The sequence below is a fragment of the Arvicola amphibius genome, chromosome 15, assembly GCF_903992535.2.
Source record: "Arvicola amphibius chromosome 15, mArvAmp1.2, whole genome shotgun sequence".
NCBI classification, from domain to species: Eukaryota; Metazoa; Chordata; class Mammalia; order Rodentia; family Cricetidae; genus Arvicola; species Arvicola amphibius.
In genome coordinates, this window is record NC_052061.1 from 12,599,343 (window position 1) to 12,617,617 (window position 18,275).

Genomic DNA, 18,275 nt, shown 5'->3' on the forward strand with positions numbered 1-18,275 from the left:
TTAAAATATAATGTATAAAAATACAGATTAGTAGTTTGTCAACTATAATAATCCAATTTATAGTCATGTTAGGTATGTTTTCAAGGTCTTACAGAGATATATCTTAGATAGTTGATCTTCAAACACTTCAGAGACCTATAGAATAAGGCATTTAATATTTAATAACCTAAGGCTTTTCATGATAGTAAGACATGTCTGCTCTTGTCAGCACTAATTTGCTTCAAAAGAAGATGATGGGCATCAAAGAAACTCCATATGGAGTTTACTTTCTTTATGGAAAAAGCTAACTATTTTGGCAAAAAAAAAAAAAACTGCCCTTGCCTCAACTGCTGATAGTATACTGTCCAAACTAGACCAGCAGGAAGCAGAAGAAAGTGCCAAACTTTCTGAAGACAAGGTAGGACAGTCCATCAAAATTCCATTCTTCTCAAATTGTCTATCAGCTATACTAGGCCTATAGGCCAAAGTTGGATGCCCAACATTACAGAACATCTGACTGTCCAGGAAGCCAGATATTCCTATCAGTAAGTAACATTTCACCCTTCTGGTGTCTTTGATGGAATTAAAGATTAAATAATTAAACTTAGTTTTTCTTGATGATGATAAAATGTCAATTAGGTATAAAACTTTAGATTCACAAAGATAGATATTAGAGTATTTTCTCTAATTTTGCCAAACACAAATATTGTAACTGTAATGTTATATATAGTTATACTATGTTAAAGTCAGAATCTTTTTTAATTAAGCAAAGAAGATGTGTTATATAATCTTTTGTACACTGAAGACGTCTTTGCCAAGGCACCTTCTGAATGTTTTAATAAAAGAGCTGACCCACGGTCTAGATGGAAAACTCCCCCTACAGACTTATTTTAGAATGGTTTTATGTATGTATTTGTGTGTGAGCGTATGGGCACAAGAGTGTGATGGTAGACATGTCTCTCCAGGCAGAAGACAGAAGGGGCCTTGGGCCGGCTCCTCTACCACTTCTCATCTACTCCTTTAGAGTCTCTGCCTGAACCAGCGGCTCCCCTTCGGCCCAGTCTCAGCTAAACAAGCAAGCCCTCATGTCTCCCTCAGAGTTGAGGTTATAGGTCTGTTTCTGTGCCTGGCTTGATGTGCAGATGCTGATATCCAAACTCTGTCTTTCTGAGTACCCACAAAGCACTCTTAATCACTGAGCCATCTCTCGTTTAGTTTTTGAAACAAGGTTTCTCTTGGTAGCCCAAGCTGGTCTGGGACTCAGGCTTGCCCTCTGCAGACCTGCCAACCTCATTTCCTGTTTCACTGGGATTACGCGTCCTTGACACTATGTCAGCAATTTATTTAGCCTTTCAGTTCTCCGCCAGAGGTTCCATTTTCTTTTCCTGTTACCATTTTTTTTCTGAAAGAAGTAAATAAGGGAAGGAAGTAAAGGGGAACGAAAAGAAGAGAGGAAAAGAGGAATCGTTTGCCTACCAATGTAAAACCCAAAACTTCCGTCTGCTAAAGACCAAAGGCATCAGGCCCTCATCAAATATGGCCACCCAGGCCTTGCCTGCCGACGCTTGCCCTTAACCAACATGGCGACCGCGTGTGTCGTCGACTTCCGTCGCCCGCAGCCTACCAACCCACCCCCGGCGACGGGGCGGCGAGCTTCAATGACGGCGGCGGGCTGAGCGCATGCGTGGTGGCTGTGGCGGCCGTGGCGGCGGCGGTGGCAGTGGCTGTGGCGGCGGGGAGTCACTGCCCGCAGTTGCTAAGCTGCGGCGGCCGTGTCGGGATGGTGTAGCGGGGCCTGCGGACGGGCGAGGCGGCCGGCGCGGCCCACGCCTCCCGAGCGGCTCTGTGCAGCGGCGGCACGCTGAGGGGGCGTCGCCGCCGCCGGCCCCCGGCGCCACGGGAGGCCGCGCCCGCCATGGCGGCCCGGGTGGTGCTGGACGAGTTCACGGCGCCCGCCGAGAAGGCGGCGCTGCTGGAGCGGAGCCGCGGCCGCATCGAGGCTCTGTTCGGCGTGGGCCTGGCGGTGCTGGGCGCCCTCGGGGCGGAGGAGCCGCTGCCCGCGCGCATCTGGCTGCAGCTCCGCGGCGCGCAGGAGGCGGTGCACAGCGCCAAGGTGAGTCCGGCCTGGCTCGCCGGGCCGCGCGCGCGGGGCTTAGGGGTTTTATCCCGGGAGCCTCAGTGTCCCCGTTTGTGAGGGGCGCCCCGAAAGCGTCTCTCTTCCTAGTCCCTCGCCAAGAGCGGAGTGGGCGAGGTGCGCAGAACGCCCAGCCATCGGGCCCGGGGCACGCGCGCTGCGCGGCCGCGCTGCTCCTCCAGTCCCTTGGATGTGCGCAGGGCTCGACGCTCCTGGTTGCTTTGCACCGTCCAGGCCGCCACGGCATGGTTTCTGAATCCTTTGGAGATCTTAGGCCCTTTTGGAAATCAGGAGGGGGAAAGCATAACCGTAAGTCATGACCAGACCCTTCGGAAGTAGGATGTTTTGTAGCTGCGTTCAGAATAGCATTATTCCTGTATTGTTGATGGTCTACGATTGTATGATGCTTGTAGCACATCTGAAAGGAATAACGCAGTGTTTAAAAATCCAGCGAGGACGGTGTGCTAGGACTCTTTCCTTCTATTAGACGAACAGCTGGAGAAACTGAAACTAAGCGGTGACTCACCTTGTGTCTAAGCAGTGTTTCAGACCTTATACCAGCTCAACACCGCCATCAGCCCCTCCCTTTCGTCAGAAAACAGTAGCAGAATGTTCCCGGGAAGCTTTAGATGCCTACAAAATCTCTTTGAGCCAGTGAAATAGCCAGGTAGTCGACAGCTTGCCTGGGGAAAGGGCATCTTAGTTATGTTTCTATGCAGGAGAGTCCTACAAGACCTGTGTGGGAGAAGGCCAGATGACCGAAGCTGTAGTGTATAGCATCCTAAGCTGCAGGGGAGGAGTAGGAAGTTGAGGGATAAGGTGGTGCTTCCTCTCCTGTGGTATTTGGAGAGTCAGATCTGGGAACTTAGGAGAAAGCCCCACGCTGCACCTCCCGGTGTGAAGTCACCAGCTTTTCAAAGCCTGGTATCATGAGCTTTATTTCCTGAACACCTTCAGGTGCCCACGTTTCTCCTCCAGACTTTCCCATCTGTAGGCCCCAGAATTTATGAGTAAGGTATTTGTTTTTTAGAACCCAAGTGGATGATGCTTGTCAAACAACTTGGCTCTAGGGACGCCCTTTTTACATCCGACATCATAAATTTCACATCACCCTTGAGTGATTGTAGCTCCTGATGTAGTTAGATTTAATTTATTTTTTTTTAAAGATGCATATGTGTAACGTGAGTAGTCTATAAGGCAGTGTGGGCTGGAGTCATTGATGTTGGGTCAAGTTGGTTTTCCCATGTAGTTCCTTAAATGGGCCATCTGATTTCCGAACAAATTGCTGTTTTCCTCCTTCGTCCTCAGCATCCACTCTTTCTACTATTCAGGCCTAAAAAACATGCCTGAGGCCTGTCAGTTCTAAATATTCCACCATGCACCCATTCTTCTCCTTCCCCTGGCCTTTACTTCGGTTAGGACTTTTGTTCCCGGTGTCCCTTCTAGCTTCATTGCTTTGGTGGCAATGCTCCCTGCCTCCTAGTTTACTTTATATTAGACTGTTGTTCTTCAGAAAGTCCTTCTTGTGTGCTGGAGCCTGGTAAGGCGTCCTGTCACTAAGAACACTGTTTGTAAGACAGTCTTGCTCTGGTGACTGGCTGGGCTTGAGTTAGCAGTCCTAGCCTTGCCTCTGAGCGCTGAGATTACAGGCGTGTGCCACCACAGGGCACTTACTAATCCTGTGCCATCTTGTTTTCTGCCGTATGTGGTAGCGGCGCTCTCTTAGACTTCCACAACAGTCTGGTCTCTTCTCTCTTTGCTGTGTGTTGGACTGATCCTGTTTCTGCTCTTTTTGAGGCCATCCCAGAGGTGCTTCCCTTCCACCTTGCCTATCCTGCCAAACCCATCCAACCCCAGTTCTCTAGTGTGTCTGCTGGTGCCACACAGTTTAGCACAGCCAGCGGGAAAGGTGTGGTACCCGATATTTTGGTAATGGTAATGTCACCTGCCCTGTTATCTTTTCAACATGTGTTACTCATACCGTAACCTAACCTCTTACAAGAACCCTTCTTCCGCTCCCTTGAGATTCATAGGAAGAGTTGACTGGCACACTCAAGGGCAGTTTGTTTTACTTTGTAACTTTTTTTGGGGGGGGGGGGAACCATTAACTTGTTACGCAGAGAAATGGCGTTGAGGGTAAAACAGCAAAGAAATGTTCAGCCAGGCGGCTGTGGTGAAACACACTGTAGCCCCTGAACTCTGGAGGCTGAGGTGTGAGGGGGCGGTTTGCAGCCAGCCTGAGCGCCACAGAGAAACCCAGTCTCACAGACAAAAGTGTTTATTTTTGATACTGCTGGGGCTCAGACTCAGGGCCTTGTATGCACTATCTAGATAAGCACTTTTCCATGGAGCTACACCCCCAGCCCAAGAAGAGTTTTAAAAAGCTCCTGTTACCTCCATAAAATAAGGGGTCAAGGGGCTTAGCTCAGTGGTAGAGTGCTTTGTTGCTTCAATCCCTGGGGCCAGGAAAGAAAATGGGAGGCCTGGTAGGCCACCTGCTCCAGATTGGGTTTGTTATAATATAACTGTGAGAATGGCCTGTGAATTAGGCCTCCAGCAGTCAGGGAGGCAAGTGGGATCTACTCTTTGGAGTGATAATGCCCTGGAGGCTCAAGACAGGCACCGGCTACCCTAGTCTGTGTGTTGGAGGAGGCAGCACTTTAGGTGGACTTTGAAAAGCCAGAAAACGGCATATGAGGTGGCATGTCATGACAACATGTCAAGGTCCTTTGTGAGCTATGCTGGGCAACATGTTTGCTCAGCTCAAGACCTTGGATATTCAGGAGGGAGTTAGTAAGGGTTTTGGCAGGGAAAGAGTTTGCCTGAAATTCCTGAATGATAATTTGAAGGCCAGAGGAGAAACAATAGTGAAAGGAATACTGTTTTATGGTTGAGCTGAATTTGGGTGGGATGGTAAGGGACTTGGGACCCGAGTGGAAGTAGGGATTTAGGGTATTTAAACCTTGGTAGCTGGAAGGAGTGGTTTATATTCTTTGACCTCTTGGTGATGAGGCTGCCCGGGTAGTCAATTTTTATAATTTTTATTTACTTATTTCTTAAAGACAAAGTCTTGTGTAGTTCTGGCTGACTTCCAACTGGAGATCCTCCTGCCTCTGTTCCTCAACACTGGGAGTATGGGCATGTACCCCAACGACTAACTGGCGGTAGCATTTGGGGAAAAGCTCACCCGTGAGGGAGTCAATGTGTGGTTGCCCTTTACCCTCAAGGATCCTGTAGCCCAGTAAGAGAGATATGCGGAGAGAGGACGGGGTGATTCACATACACTTGCCGTGTGTTTAAAGTGTTGCAGTAACAAGAGAAAGGAAAGGCTTCTATGATCACTGAGGGTCCACTTGGGTAAAGGAGGGGAACATGGGCAAAGTCACAGGTATTTGAAAGGTGCAGTTTTACTCAGTTCCTTGAGTAAAGAGAGCAAGGAGGAAATTTTCCAAGGTAGCAAGAATGTCTGGGGCCAGCTGACAGGTGTGGAAAGTCTTTCTTGACTGTGAATGATGTAGCTACAAAACGCCACAGCGTTTCCCTCTGGACTGGATGCTTTGCAGGGACAAATGTGGTGAGTGAAGTCCAGCAACTTCCATACTAATTTGACATTACTCTGGGGACTTAAGAGGTAAGGTATGTCCTGGCTAGTTTTATGTCAATTTGATGCAAGGTAGAGTCATCGGAGAGGAGGGAATCTTATTTGAGAAAATGTGTCCATAAGATCAGGCTGTGGGCAAGCCTGTAGAGCATTTTCTTAGTTATTGATGGGGGAGGGCTCAGACCATTGTGGGTTGGGTCATCTCTGGGCTGGTGGTCCTGGGTTCTATAAGAAAGCAGACTGAGCAAGCCTTGGGAAGCAAGTCAGTAAGCAGCACTACTCCATGACCTCTGCATCAGCTCCTGCCTCCATTTTCCCACCTTGTTTGAGTTCCTGCCCTGGCTTCCCCCAGTGGACTGTGATCCATTCTATGTAAGCCAAAGAAGCCCTGTTCTCCCCACTCTGCTTTTGGTCGTAGTGGTTCATCCCAGTAGTAGTGACCCTAACGAAGATAGTATGAGAAGACAGAAAACCTGGAGAGGACTTACTCATTGGGTGTGGTAAGGAGGAACAAACTTATATTTTTAATTCCATGTAGAAGTATCAACACAAACTTTGTGTTATTGTATTCTTTTCTTTTTTTAGTCTTAAGATTATGTAACCCAAAATAGCTTGGAGCCCTCAGTTTTCCTGCCTCAGTCTCTCCCATGGGATAACAACATCTGGCCACATTGATTCTCTTCGTAAAGTCCTCCACACAAAACACAGCTGCCAGTGGAAATAAGAGATTGTTTACCCTGAGCCAAATATGAGTGACAATGGCCTAGGAACACACATCCTGGTTGCCCTGAACAACTTGTCTCTTTTTGTTTGTTTGTTTGTTTGTTTGTTTGTTTTTCAAGACAGGGTTTCTCTGTGTAGCCCTAGCCATTCTGGACCAGGCTGGCCTTGAACTCAGTGATTTGTCTGTATCTGCCTCCCAAGTGCTGGGATTAAAGGGGTGTGCCACCACCACTAGGCTGAAGAACATGTCTTAACATGGAAACAGTTACAAAAACTTTCATTGTCAGAACAAAAGACAGTCATAAATCATCTGACTCTGGTAGCACACACTGAAATCCCAGCACTCTGAGGCAGAGGCAAGGAGGATCACCACAGATTCATAGCCAGTCTGGGCTGTCTGGTCACTGTCTAAACCAAACAAACAGAACAAAAAGGGGGGGGTCAGTTGTCAAGGAAGTTTTCAGGTATGTTGTTGGGAACTTAAGGCGGGGAAATCTGTAGGTCTCAAGTGTTGTTTGTTTGATAGTGGTCTTAGCCTTTGGAAGTGATGGAAGCTAGTGTCCTGCTAAATTAGTACATCCCCAAAGCTTTACCTGTAGTTAAAAGGATGCAGGTGGACAGTGAATGGCCACTGAAGGGACTAAAGAGAGCCTTAGCTCTACAGTGTCAGCTTTCTAAAATCGGGCTCACATCTTCAGCATAGCCACCTCCCAAGAGGGACGACAACTTCAGTTTACAAGATATGTATTGTAGTAAAATCCAACCCCACATATTGAAGAAAATATTTCAGTGATTCAGGTGGAGCCTTTGAAGTGCCCTTCTAACCTCTGCTTTAGAAAGTCTAACACTACAGGGTTAGTAGTAAATTAACACACTCCTCCCCTTGGAGAAGAGAGCAGCAGAAGGCCTGGTGGCCTAGAGCACTGTCTCAGAGAAACATCAGGTGGTTCTTCCTGGTGTGTGTGTGTGTGTGTGTATATGTGTGTGTGTGAGGGGGGGGGAGCATTTGAGGCTGCTTTCAGAAGAAACCAGAAGGGACTTACTTCTATGGGACAGAAGTAGGGACCAGACGGAGTCAGGAACAGTGAACTTAGAGTATCACTGGACCTTGGAATTGGCAGATGTTTCCCTGGTGGAGGAGTGAGTTCCATCCAGTTACCACAGTTAAAAGTAAGGCAGAGCAGGGCCCAGGAATTGTATCTGAAGAGTCCCCGTGTTTGAGTGCACACAAGGAGTAGAAAGGCTGAATGAAAGCAGAAGGGAAAAGAGGACCAGGCTAGACTGTCATGCCAGCTGGCCTCCTTGTACCAGGTCCTTGTTTGCTTAGAGAGTGATACCTGGTTCATGAGTGAACAGTAGACTTGTTCATGGAGGAAGTAATTTAGAAATGTACAGTCGGGTAGTATTGTGTTGATGTTACCAGAAAGAAATGTGATAGCTTTTTTGCATTTCCTAGAATGATACTCCACCCCCCCACCCCCATATAGTTGTGAAAATCATCTTAAGAAACAGTGGTTGGCTCAGTGTCTTTTATGGGTAACACTTGGGGTTATTCCAGAGTGTTGAAACGGGAGCTACTCATTGCTGTCACTGTAGCTTCCCCTTCCCAGTTCTCTTCCCAGCCAGTGTTGTAGGATTTGCTTTAAAATTGCATTTACTTGCTAGTTTTGTCAGAGCTCTTTATACCGTAGCCTGCATGGGGGTCAGGGGTCAACTTGTCAAAGCTGGTTCTCTCCCTCTACCATATAGGTCCCGGGGATTTAACTTGGGTCATCAGGCTTGGTGGTAGGTAACTTTACTTGCTGAGGCATTTTGTAGACTCTATTGTAGGTTTTTTTTAAAGATGTATTTATCTTTCAAAGATGTTATGTGTACGAATATTTTGCCATTGTGTATGCCAGTGTGCCATGTGCATGCCTGGCACTGATAGAGGTCAGAGGTTATCAAATTCCCTGGAATTGGTGTTACTGGTAATTGTAAGCTGCCATGTAGGTAAATCAAGGTTCACTATTTTTTTTTTGCTAGCATTTTGCTAAGTTAATATTATTGTATAAAGTTAGCTTTCTTAAATTTAAAATGAAGCTATGGGGGAAAATCTCTATAGTAATTAAGGAACTGCTTTGTTGTTATTCTTGTTAAAGTCCTATAAAAATTATAATTTTAAACTCCTATAAAAATTATAATTGTGAGGGTGGGTATGGGGTGTGTGTGTGTGTGTGTGTGTGTACACATGCCACAGTGTGCATATGGAAGTCAGAGTACAACTTTGTGAAATGGATTTTCTCCTTCACCTAAATTCTGGGAATTAATTTAGGTCGTGCTTGTACTACAAGTACCTTTACCCACTAGGGCATCTCTCTAGCCCTATTGTTATAGTTATTCATGAGACAGAGTGTCACTGTGTAGACCAGGCTGGCCGAGATCTGTCTGTGCTATTCACCCCCCAACACACACACCTCATGGGGCATTAAAGACTCTTAACCCTGGTTTTTGTTTCTGTTTTTAATATAAAGCATCACCATGTATCCCTGACTGGCCTGGAACTGACAAAGCTCTACCTGCCTCTGCCACCTTAGGCTGGCATATACCACTACATCCAGCATTTCTGGTGTTTTTTTTTAATTAAGAGAATAATATTACTGTCTTGTTGCTATAGGTAGATTAATGCATATTGATATATCTCTATTAGTAAAATTCTTGCAGTAATAGATGCCTATACAGACAGGGACTTAGTATTTTTTTTTCACTTGAGAAGTCTACAGATGGCCAAGCATTTGAGATCAGGGAGCCATCTCAAGGAAAGGGCCAGGAGTGACAAGACACAAAGAAAGCAGCAGAGAAGCAGAGAAGGGAAGACTTCCTGCTGCGGAGGACTCATTCTAGGACCAAAAATGAGACAAGCTTGTATTTAAACAGGTTACCAGATGCCTTTTGGGGGGTCACAATGGCTAGTTTCTCTAACAGGCGAGTGCACTCGGGTGTCTTAATGGATCCTACAAGCTCCCAGAGGGTAAAACACCTTTTAAGTTACAAGCAGACTCAGCCAGGCAGGGAGCTCATGGCCCAGAACTAGCTAGCAAGACCGCAGATATAGTTCAGAGAACTTGAAGGGCCTGGATGAAGAAAAAATACTGAAACCAGGCATTTAATCCAGTGGCTCTGAATTTGGGGATCAAATGACCCTTTCACAGGGTCACCTAAGATCATCCATCAGAAAACACAGATACTTACATTAAGATTCATAACAGTAGCAAAATTGCATTTATGAAGTGGCACCAAAAATAATTTTATGGTTGGGGGTCACCACAACGTGAGGAACTGTATTAAAGGGTTGCAGCGTTAAGGAAAGTTAAGAACCACTGCTTGAATATCAGCTCTCAGGAAGCAAAGACTGGCAGAGCTCTTGTTCAAGGTCAAACCTAGTCTACATAGTGTATTCCAGGTCTACATAATGAGACCCTGTCTCAAACAAAACAACAACAAAAAGAATGCTGGAATGAATTTGCTGAGTGGGAGAATAAATTGGGTACCTAACGTCTTACAGAGCAAAGAAATTGTACTCAGTGGGGCTCTCTCTTCTACCAACTTACAGAGTTATCATCTTGACTGACAAAGTTACAAATTTCAATTAATTGGTTAATTTTCTAAACAATGTGTCATGTATCCAAGGCCAACCTGGAATTCTATGTAGCTAAGGATGACCTTGAACTTTTTTTTAAAGATGCATTTTTTATGTATATAGTATGAACATTTTGTCTGTGTGTGTGTGTGTGTGTGTGTGCGCGCGTGCACTGTGTGCATGCCTGGTGTCTTTGGAGGGCAGAAGAGGATACTGAATTTCTTATAACTGGAGTTATAGATCTTGTAGGTCTTTTGCAAGTAAGTGCTCTTTAGCTGCTGAGCTATCTCTTCAGCCCCTGACCTTGATCCTCCTGCCTCCACTTTCTGAGTGCTGAGGTTACATGCATGTATTGTCATTTTTTGATACAGTACTAAGATGCATGTACTAGGTAAACTATGTGTGTGTAAACTGGCTAGAAGCATTGCTTCTAAAACTGCTTCCCAGTCCAGACTATAGTTAGTAGCAAGATTAGTAACAAGTGGTATGTCAAGCAAAAGATACAGTTTCTAGAAAATTAAATAATTTGGGAATAGGCCAAAGAAATAGAAAAGCCATATTTTTGTCTCACTTAGAAGTATTTATTTAATATTTTGCTATGTAAACTTTGTATTTTGAGGTAGGTATTGCACTCACGCATCGTATTGTCCGGGATAGCTTTGAGCTCCACTCCCAGGTATTGGGATTACAGGCATGCGTCACTATACTCAGTTTTCTCCTGTTGGGGGACACACACACATGACTTTCTGTCATTTTGGCACACTTTCTTAATGTTTAGCCACATCATTGTTACAAGATGTTGGTCCATGTTTCCAAATCATCTATAGGTATTGGTTAGACATGAAGTGATTTGTTTAGGGTTTCTTAGCAGTGATGCTGTGGGTCATAAAGTTTGGGTGTGTGTGGAGGAGTGTACTATGTCTGTAGGATGATTAGCAGCATCTGTCTTCCATCCTCTAGGTGCCAGAGATGCCAGAAATATCTCCTCAAGCTGTAACAGTCAGGTGTATCCCTTGATGTTGTAGATGCCCCAGAGAATTATGCCTGTTTGAAGGTCACCGAATCTGATGGCTAAGAGCAGTTCTCATTCCCTAGAAATGTGCAGTCTACTGCACTTGTGATAAACATTACAATTTAATAAGACACTCCTGTATATAAAAGGCAGAGATTAATATACACACTCTGATTCTTCACATTATGTTTTTGGACAAGAGTAGAGGAAGGAAAGGTTAAAGGACATAGCACAAATAAGTGGACATGCTAATTCAAACCAGAGGTCTTGAACAACCCCTTGGAATGTGAACATTAGTTATGTGGAGTTAAACTTTCCTTTGGGCCACCAGCTCACAAATAATGACACTTATTACTAATTATGAAAGCACAGCCTATAGCTTAGGCTTGTTCCTAACTAGCTCTTGTAACTTAAATGAACCCATGTCTATTAACTTACGTCTTGCCATCTTGCACCTCTCCACCTAGATTCCACCTCTTTTTCCCTTCTCTCCCCAGGAAACCCCCTATGGGGCCTTTCCAGCTGTTGGCCATTCACCTTTTATTACAACAATCAGCAGTACACCTTCACACGTGTACAAAATAGCTCACAATGGTCTTGCCCAGCAGGAAGCTTTCTAGAGTACTTTCAGATACTTTCAGAAACACCTCTTATATTGTAACAAGGGGTAGACAAGTTATTGTATTGAGGGCACAACAAAAATGATGCGTAGAAAGAAGTTTGATTTATAGTTGATTCCAGTGAAGCTTGGAGAGGCTAGGAGTGTAATTGAGAGAAAGCTACCTAGAGATAATTTTGAGAACTGCCCTCCTCTGAGAGTCATAGAAAGTGATAGCAAAGGATTTGAGACATAGTCAGGAGAGGGAGAGGCACTCAGTAGTACCTCCTGGACAACCCAGCTTTCCTAGATGAGGAGCAGCACTCGGGTCCTGGGAGACTAGAGAGGCAGATAGATCTTGCGCTGATGAGGTTGGGGCAACAAGACTAGTTGTATTCCTCAGTCTGGGTCAGGAAGCGGCATATTTACGGATTAAAACAATGTGACTTCCACTTTGCTGGAGTGTACCTAGTTTATCTGAAAATAACGTCTATGCGCCGGGCACACCCCGGAGCCAGAGTCTGACTAAAGCCCAGCATGTGACTAGTGATTTGCTCATTTATTGTTTGCTGGGAAAGTGAAAGAAACTGCATGTGTCAGACTGTATCCATTGATAGCATGTATGCACACCTGTGAAAAGCGACGTGCTTACCTACCAAAGGACAGGTTGCTGGAAAGTGTCTTGTTCTTAACCCAAGCTGGAACACTTTGGTGTAGTTGTTCCTGTCTGCATTCAAGTGATACCATTTGAATAGGAACAGAGCCCAGCTTTTAAGTGGTTGGCTGTAAAATGGGGTCATAAGCTACTGTTTTCATAGACTGTGGAGGTGGAAGAAGGACCAAGATTGGGTTACCCTATACATTCAAACCTGGTAGTAAGGCTGAAGGGAACCATCGCATAGAACTGGGAACCCAAGGCATCTGCATAGACACCATGATAGGAAGAGTGAAGAGGACCTGATGTGGACTGAAGTTAAGAGCACTTGCTTTTCTTGTAGTGGATAAGTTTGGTTCCCAGCATCCAGGTTAGGTGGCTCATAGCTTTCTATAACTCCCGTCTTGATTCCTTGACGGGGGCCAGGGGATCATCAGATCATCAGCCCTTTTCTCCATAGGCACCTACATACTCACTGTGAACTTATAGAGAAGTCTGTGTGTATGCGCGTGTGCGCTCACACACACACACACACACACACACACACACACACATGCACTTGTTTTTAGATAGTCTATCTGGCCATGGCTGTCCTTGAAACTCACTGTGTAGACCTGGCTGGTCTCATATCACAGAGATATGCCTACTTCTGCCTCCTGAGCGTTGGGATTGAAGATATGTGCTACCATACACCTCTCTCTCTCTCTCTCTCTCGCTCTCTCGCTCTCTCGCTCTCTCGCTCTCTCTAATAAGAGTCTGGTCCCTGGGGAAAGGTGACATATTAGGGCATGACTTTAAAACTGGGGAGGAAGAATTTTTTGTTTTATTTTGTTTTTTAACGTTTATTTATTATATTACTTTTTTGAGGCAAGATTTCATTCTGTAGCCTAGGCTAGTGTCGAATTCATGGCTGTACTCCAACCTCAGCTGTGCTTATATTTAAAAGCCACCATATCTGGTGTGCCTATCTCTCCTTTTTGAGATGGGTTCTTGCTAAATTGTTCAGGCTAGTCCTGAATCTAGTGCTCTTGCTTCAGGCTGTTGTGTAGCGGAGACACAGCCATGCAGGGCTTCACACACACTGACCTGTAGTCTCTGATATCATTTGTGCATTTCCACTAAGAGTAAAGGGGATGAGTGTAAAAATAATTGGGGTCTTGAAAACACTCTTGGGGGATGATAAGAATAAAGGATAAATTGTCTTGGGAAGCTTAAAGTTTTAGAGGTTGTCAAAATACAGAGACTGACAGGTTTTCTGCACAGGAACATGTCTTGGGTGGGTCCTGAGTATGACTTTGGTGTTTTGTTTTTTCCTAGGAGTATTTGATAGACAGTGGAGAGAGTTGGGGGAAAAAGTGAATATGGAAAATGCATTCCTAACTTGTCTATTACTAACATAGACAAGAAATGGAGACCTAATGTAAACCTATTGGAAATATGTAGCTTATTAGTGCTGAAGAATTTGTTTTCTAAGGCTATACAGGATATTTTTAATTTGTATATATGATATTGGATGCATATTAGTGCCTATAAGTAAAAATCTTACTTATTTCCTAGAGATACTGTAGAACATTTTGTTTTTGAGTCAGGGTATCTTGTAGCCCAAGGAGATTTGGGTGACAGTTTGCCACAGTGCCCGACGCTGGCATCTTAAGAACTTCCTTGCCCTCATAGTTTGCCCTATCTCAGCGATGGTTAGTGGATCTGAGCATCTGCCGACTGTGTGGGGATGCTTCCGGTAGCTAGCAGAGCTGTTGGGTTCCACACACCGGTGGTCACATTCAGTTTCCTGTGCTTTGTAGGCTGTCCTCTCTTTGTCTTCAGAGCCCCTAGCTGTGTGCTTCCAGAAGGAGATAGAATGGTGAGCCGCGCTCGAGGAAGACTTCCCCAGTGCCGGCAGCGTGGTAGTTGCTTTACCCACTTCTGGTTTGAGCTCCTTTCTGAGTAGCACACGTTGCCAGGAACACTTGTGAGTGCGTGAGAAGTGGCTGGAAGTGATTGTGGTGGCATATGCTTGTGATCCAGCATTCCAGAGACTGAGGGGGACTGCAGGGGCGAGGCCAGCCCCATCAACTTGGGAAGTTCTCTGCTTAAAGGTGGGAATGTCAGCTCCCTGGTAACACTTGCCTAACATGCCTGAGACCTTGAGTTTAACCCTTCGTACCCCAGGAGAAAGGGGAAGGAGGAGGGAAATAAATCATGGTTACTCACTGGTCTCAACATCAAGGTCAACTTTACATTTTCTGTTGCTTGCATGACATGGAAAACACACAAAAGCATTGAAGTGTAATAAGCTTAAGATACAGAAGGTTTTTTCTTTTTTTAATTGAAAAGAGTTTTTCATACACTATATTCTTTTTTTTTTTTTTTTTTTGGTTTTTCGAGACAGGGTTTCCCTGTAGTTTCTAGAGCCTGTCCTGGAATTAGCTCTTGTAGACCAGGCTGGCCTCGAACTCAGAGATCCGCCTGCCTCTGCCTCCCGAGTGCTGGGATTAAAGGCGTGCGCCACCACCACCCGGCCATACACTATATTCTTATTGCTGTTTCCCCTCTACCAACTCCTCCTAGATCCTCCCAAATGAATACCCTTTTTGCTTTCTCTCATGAAGCAAGTGTGTGTCACATTTTGCGCAGCTAGTCCCTGACATAACGCTAGATGCGTTAATAGCTGTGGTGAGTGAGTGGGTGAATGAGCGAATGCGTAAACCAAGTTCTTCTATGCTTTGAACAGAATTACATTTAATACAGTCTTTACCTTTTCTTCATTTTCCTCCAAATTCTCTTTTTCTGGAGTCTGTTAAATTTGTTTGCTGGTCATGGTGAGGGAATCTACCCATCTTTATCTTTGTTTTACTCATTTTTGTTTGTTCGTTGTGTACTGTGTCGCTCCAGCTGAACTGAAACTCACTATGTAGACCAGGTGGGCCTTGAACTTAGAGTTCCTTCTGCATCAGCCTCCAGGGCACTGGGACTAAAGGCATGCATCACTATGCCTGCAACTTCATCTAGTCTAGCTTTTAAAACTTGTATTAGAAATGAAAGTATAAAATTTATAAGTTCTTCTTGTAGTGAGTTTGTAATACTTTGATTTATGTGAAAAACGTATATTTGAAACTTACTTAGGAGAGAGGCTGGGCATGTTGACTTCTTGCCATTTTCCCTAACATTGGGTTTCCTGGAGCTGGAATTATAGGTTGTGGTTGTGAGTCAGTCACTCAGCATGTGTGTAAGGAACCAAACTTGGGTCCTCACAGTACATGTTCTTAACTACTGAGCCTTCTTCCTCTTCCTCATTTTTTTTTAATTTGATTTAGTGTTTTGAGACTAGGTCTTACTCTATCTCAGGCTACAATAAAATTGGGATAATCCTCCTGTCCCAGCCTCCAGTGGTGAGAGAGGCACCATGCTTGACTTTATATTTACTAGTACTCTTAACTCTGATTTCTTCCCTTCTCCTTTTGACATCCTGATTCCTATTTCGTGAATTCAGTATCATTTTGTATTTCTTAGAAAGTGTGTAGGGACTATGTGTATCAGGATGGCCTGTGGGGGATTGTCTTGATTGTCAACTAGCCACAGTATAGGGACTATGTGTATCAGGATGGCCTGTGGGGGATTGTCTTGATTTCATTTGTTGATGTAAGAAGAATCTAGCCTAAAGACGTGTGTTACCGTTTCCTGGGTTTGGGTCCTGAATGATAAAAAAAGAGAATGTGCGCTGAGCCTGGTAAGTATGCATGCATCCATTTCTGATGGACCTGATGTGACCAGCTACAAAGCCCCTGCCGCCTTGACTATTCTGCTGTGATAGACTGTCACCTATAATTGTGAGCTAAAATAAAATAAGCCCTTTCTCCCAAGGGTTGCTTTCTGTAAGGGTATTTCATCATAGCTACAAAGCTAAAGCTAAACCAGGATTGAACTAGGGCCTCATGCTGCCAAGGGCTCTGCCCCAGAACACTGTTTGCAGCCCTGAAGCTGTCATAAGAATTCTGTTTTATTGTCTTGGTCTCATAGCCAAGCCCTGTTCATACACAGGTATCTTTATGTGTTTGATGAAATTTTTTTCTTCTTTTTTTTTGGGGGGGGGGTGTTGAGACAGGGTTTCTCTGTATCCTAGCTATCCTGGAACTCACTCTGTAGACCAGGGTGACATCGAACTCACTGAAATCTGCCTGCATCTGCCTCCAAGTGCTAGGATTAAAGGCATGTACCACCACTTCCTGAATGGAAAATCTTTTTTGGGGGGAGGGTGTCCAATTTTGAGTTCTGGGTCTGGGTAGAATCTGTTCATAGATGATCTCTATTGTGGGTTAACAAGACAAATAGCCCTTTAAAGAGAGGATTTTGGAAGTCCTTTATCTAGAAAAGACATTCCTCCCCTCCAGCTTGACCAATTCCTGCTGGCAGCCTGCTAAAGAAATCTGATCAACTTTTCCTTATTCAAGTAACTGTAGGGTTTCCTTATATACTTGATCTGGTGCAGGTGAACTCAGCCACACACCTCACCTAGACTGGCAGCTTCCCTTACACTAACAGGTATAAGGTGATTCCCAGTTCTAGGACTGCAGGTTAAGTGCCCTGCTAATACTATATTACAGCTGTCAAGCCTGGACAGCATGCCTGGGGTAGCTTCTTGGAAAAGACTTGGTAAACTTGGAAAAGCAAATAGGAACAGATGAATTGTAAGAGTCTCAAATTTAGAAGATTAACAAACCATTGGTAGTGAGTTTACTGTCCCCTCCCCCAATTTGGTTGCCTTGGTGTTACATTTATTGGTTTATTTATTCCTTTATTTATCAGGGTTCGGAAGCATGTGCACTGCAGGAAGTTGTGAAGGTCAAAGGAAAATTTGCAGGAGTCTAGTCTTGTTCTACCATGTGGTCCTAGATATTGAACTTACATCATCAGTTTGGGCAGGAGGAAATTTTATTCTCTGAGCCATCTTGCTGCCCTCCCCGTTCTGTTTGTTGTGTTGCTGGTTGGAGACAAAGTCTCATTCTTTAGCCCAGATTGGTGTTGAACTCAAGACCGTTCTGTTTTAGCCTCCCAAATCCTGCGTTTACAGGTAAGTTACCACCTATCTCTGCTGTCTTTAATTGTTTATTATCATCTAGCCCATGTACAACAGAGCTCAGCCTGGAAGTGGGACTGTAGGGCACACAAAGACCACTGAGAGGAACTTATGGTTCTGACTGGAGGATCAGGAAGGGGGTATCCGGTACTTGACATTTGCCAAATCACTGTCCTTTTTCTTTCTCTATACGCAGACAGCATCAGTCATGTGTGGTGACAATAGTTGTAGACTCAGCCCCAATCTGCCATATCCACACCTGCTCCCAAATACCCTAAGAAATACTTTTAAGTGAGACTGGGCTTGGTGGCACATACCTTTAATCCCAGCACTGGGGGGGACAGAGGTAGGCAGATGGATCTCTATGAGTTCGAGGCCACATAGCAAGTTCCAGGACAGCCAGGGCTACATAAGAGAGAGATCCTGTGTCAAACAAACAAACAAAAAACAAAAATAAGAGGCTTTTAAAGCAATCATCTTGTTGCACGGACATTCCAAAATCGCAGGACATTGGAACCACAACTCATGACAGATCTGTTACCTGTACTATTGAGGAGCTGCGGGCTGTGTCCCACCACCCGACTGGCTTACACCCAGGCTGGTGGGCTGCTTGTCATCCCTGCCACCCGGCTAGCTTATGCCTGAAATAATCACACAGAGTTCTGTATTAATTAAATTGCTGCCTGGCCCATTAGCTTTAGCCTCTTATTGGCTAACTCTCACATCTTGATTCAACCCATTTCTAATAATCTGTATGTCACCACGAGGCCGTGGCTTATTGGGAAAGATTCAGCATGTCTGACCTGGCAGCTTCATGGCGGGTGGCTCTCTGCCTGCCTTCTTCCTCCCAGAATTCTGTTCTGTCTACTCTGCCCCCCTA

General features: G+C 44.9%; 1 protein-coding gene across 2 annotated transcripts in view; it reads left to right on the plus strand.

Annotated features, from left to right (window-relative positions):
* Nucleotides 1-1,721: 1,721 nt before the first annotated feature.
* Nucleotides 1,722-18,275, plus strand: part of N4bp1 (NEDD4 binding protein 1) — a 51,884-nt gene continuing 35,330 nt past the window's right edge. Inside the window, exon 1 of one of the 2 annotated variants that reach the window (XM_038313148.2) lies at nt 1,722-2,092. In XM_038313148.2, the coding sequence (XP_038169076.1) occupies nt 1,895-2,092 (198 nt within the window). In that variant the 5' untranslated portion in view covers nt 1,722-1,894. Of the gene's footprint in view, nt 2,093-17,172; nt 17,390-18,275 lie in introns of those variants that run through there. The other variant, XM_038313149.2, reaches the window with a different exon arrangement.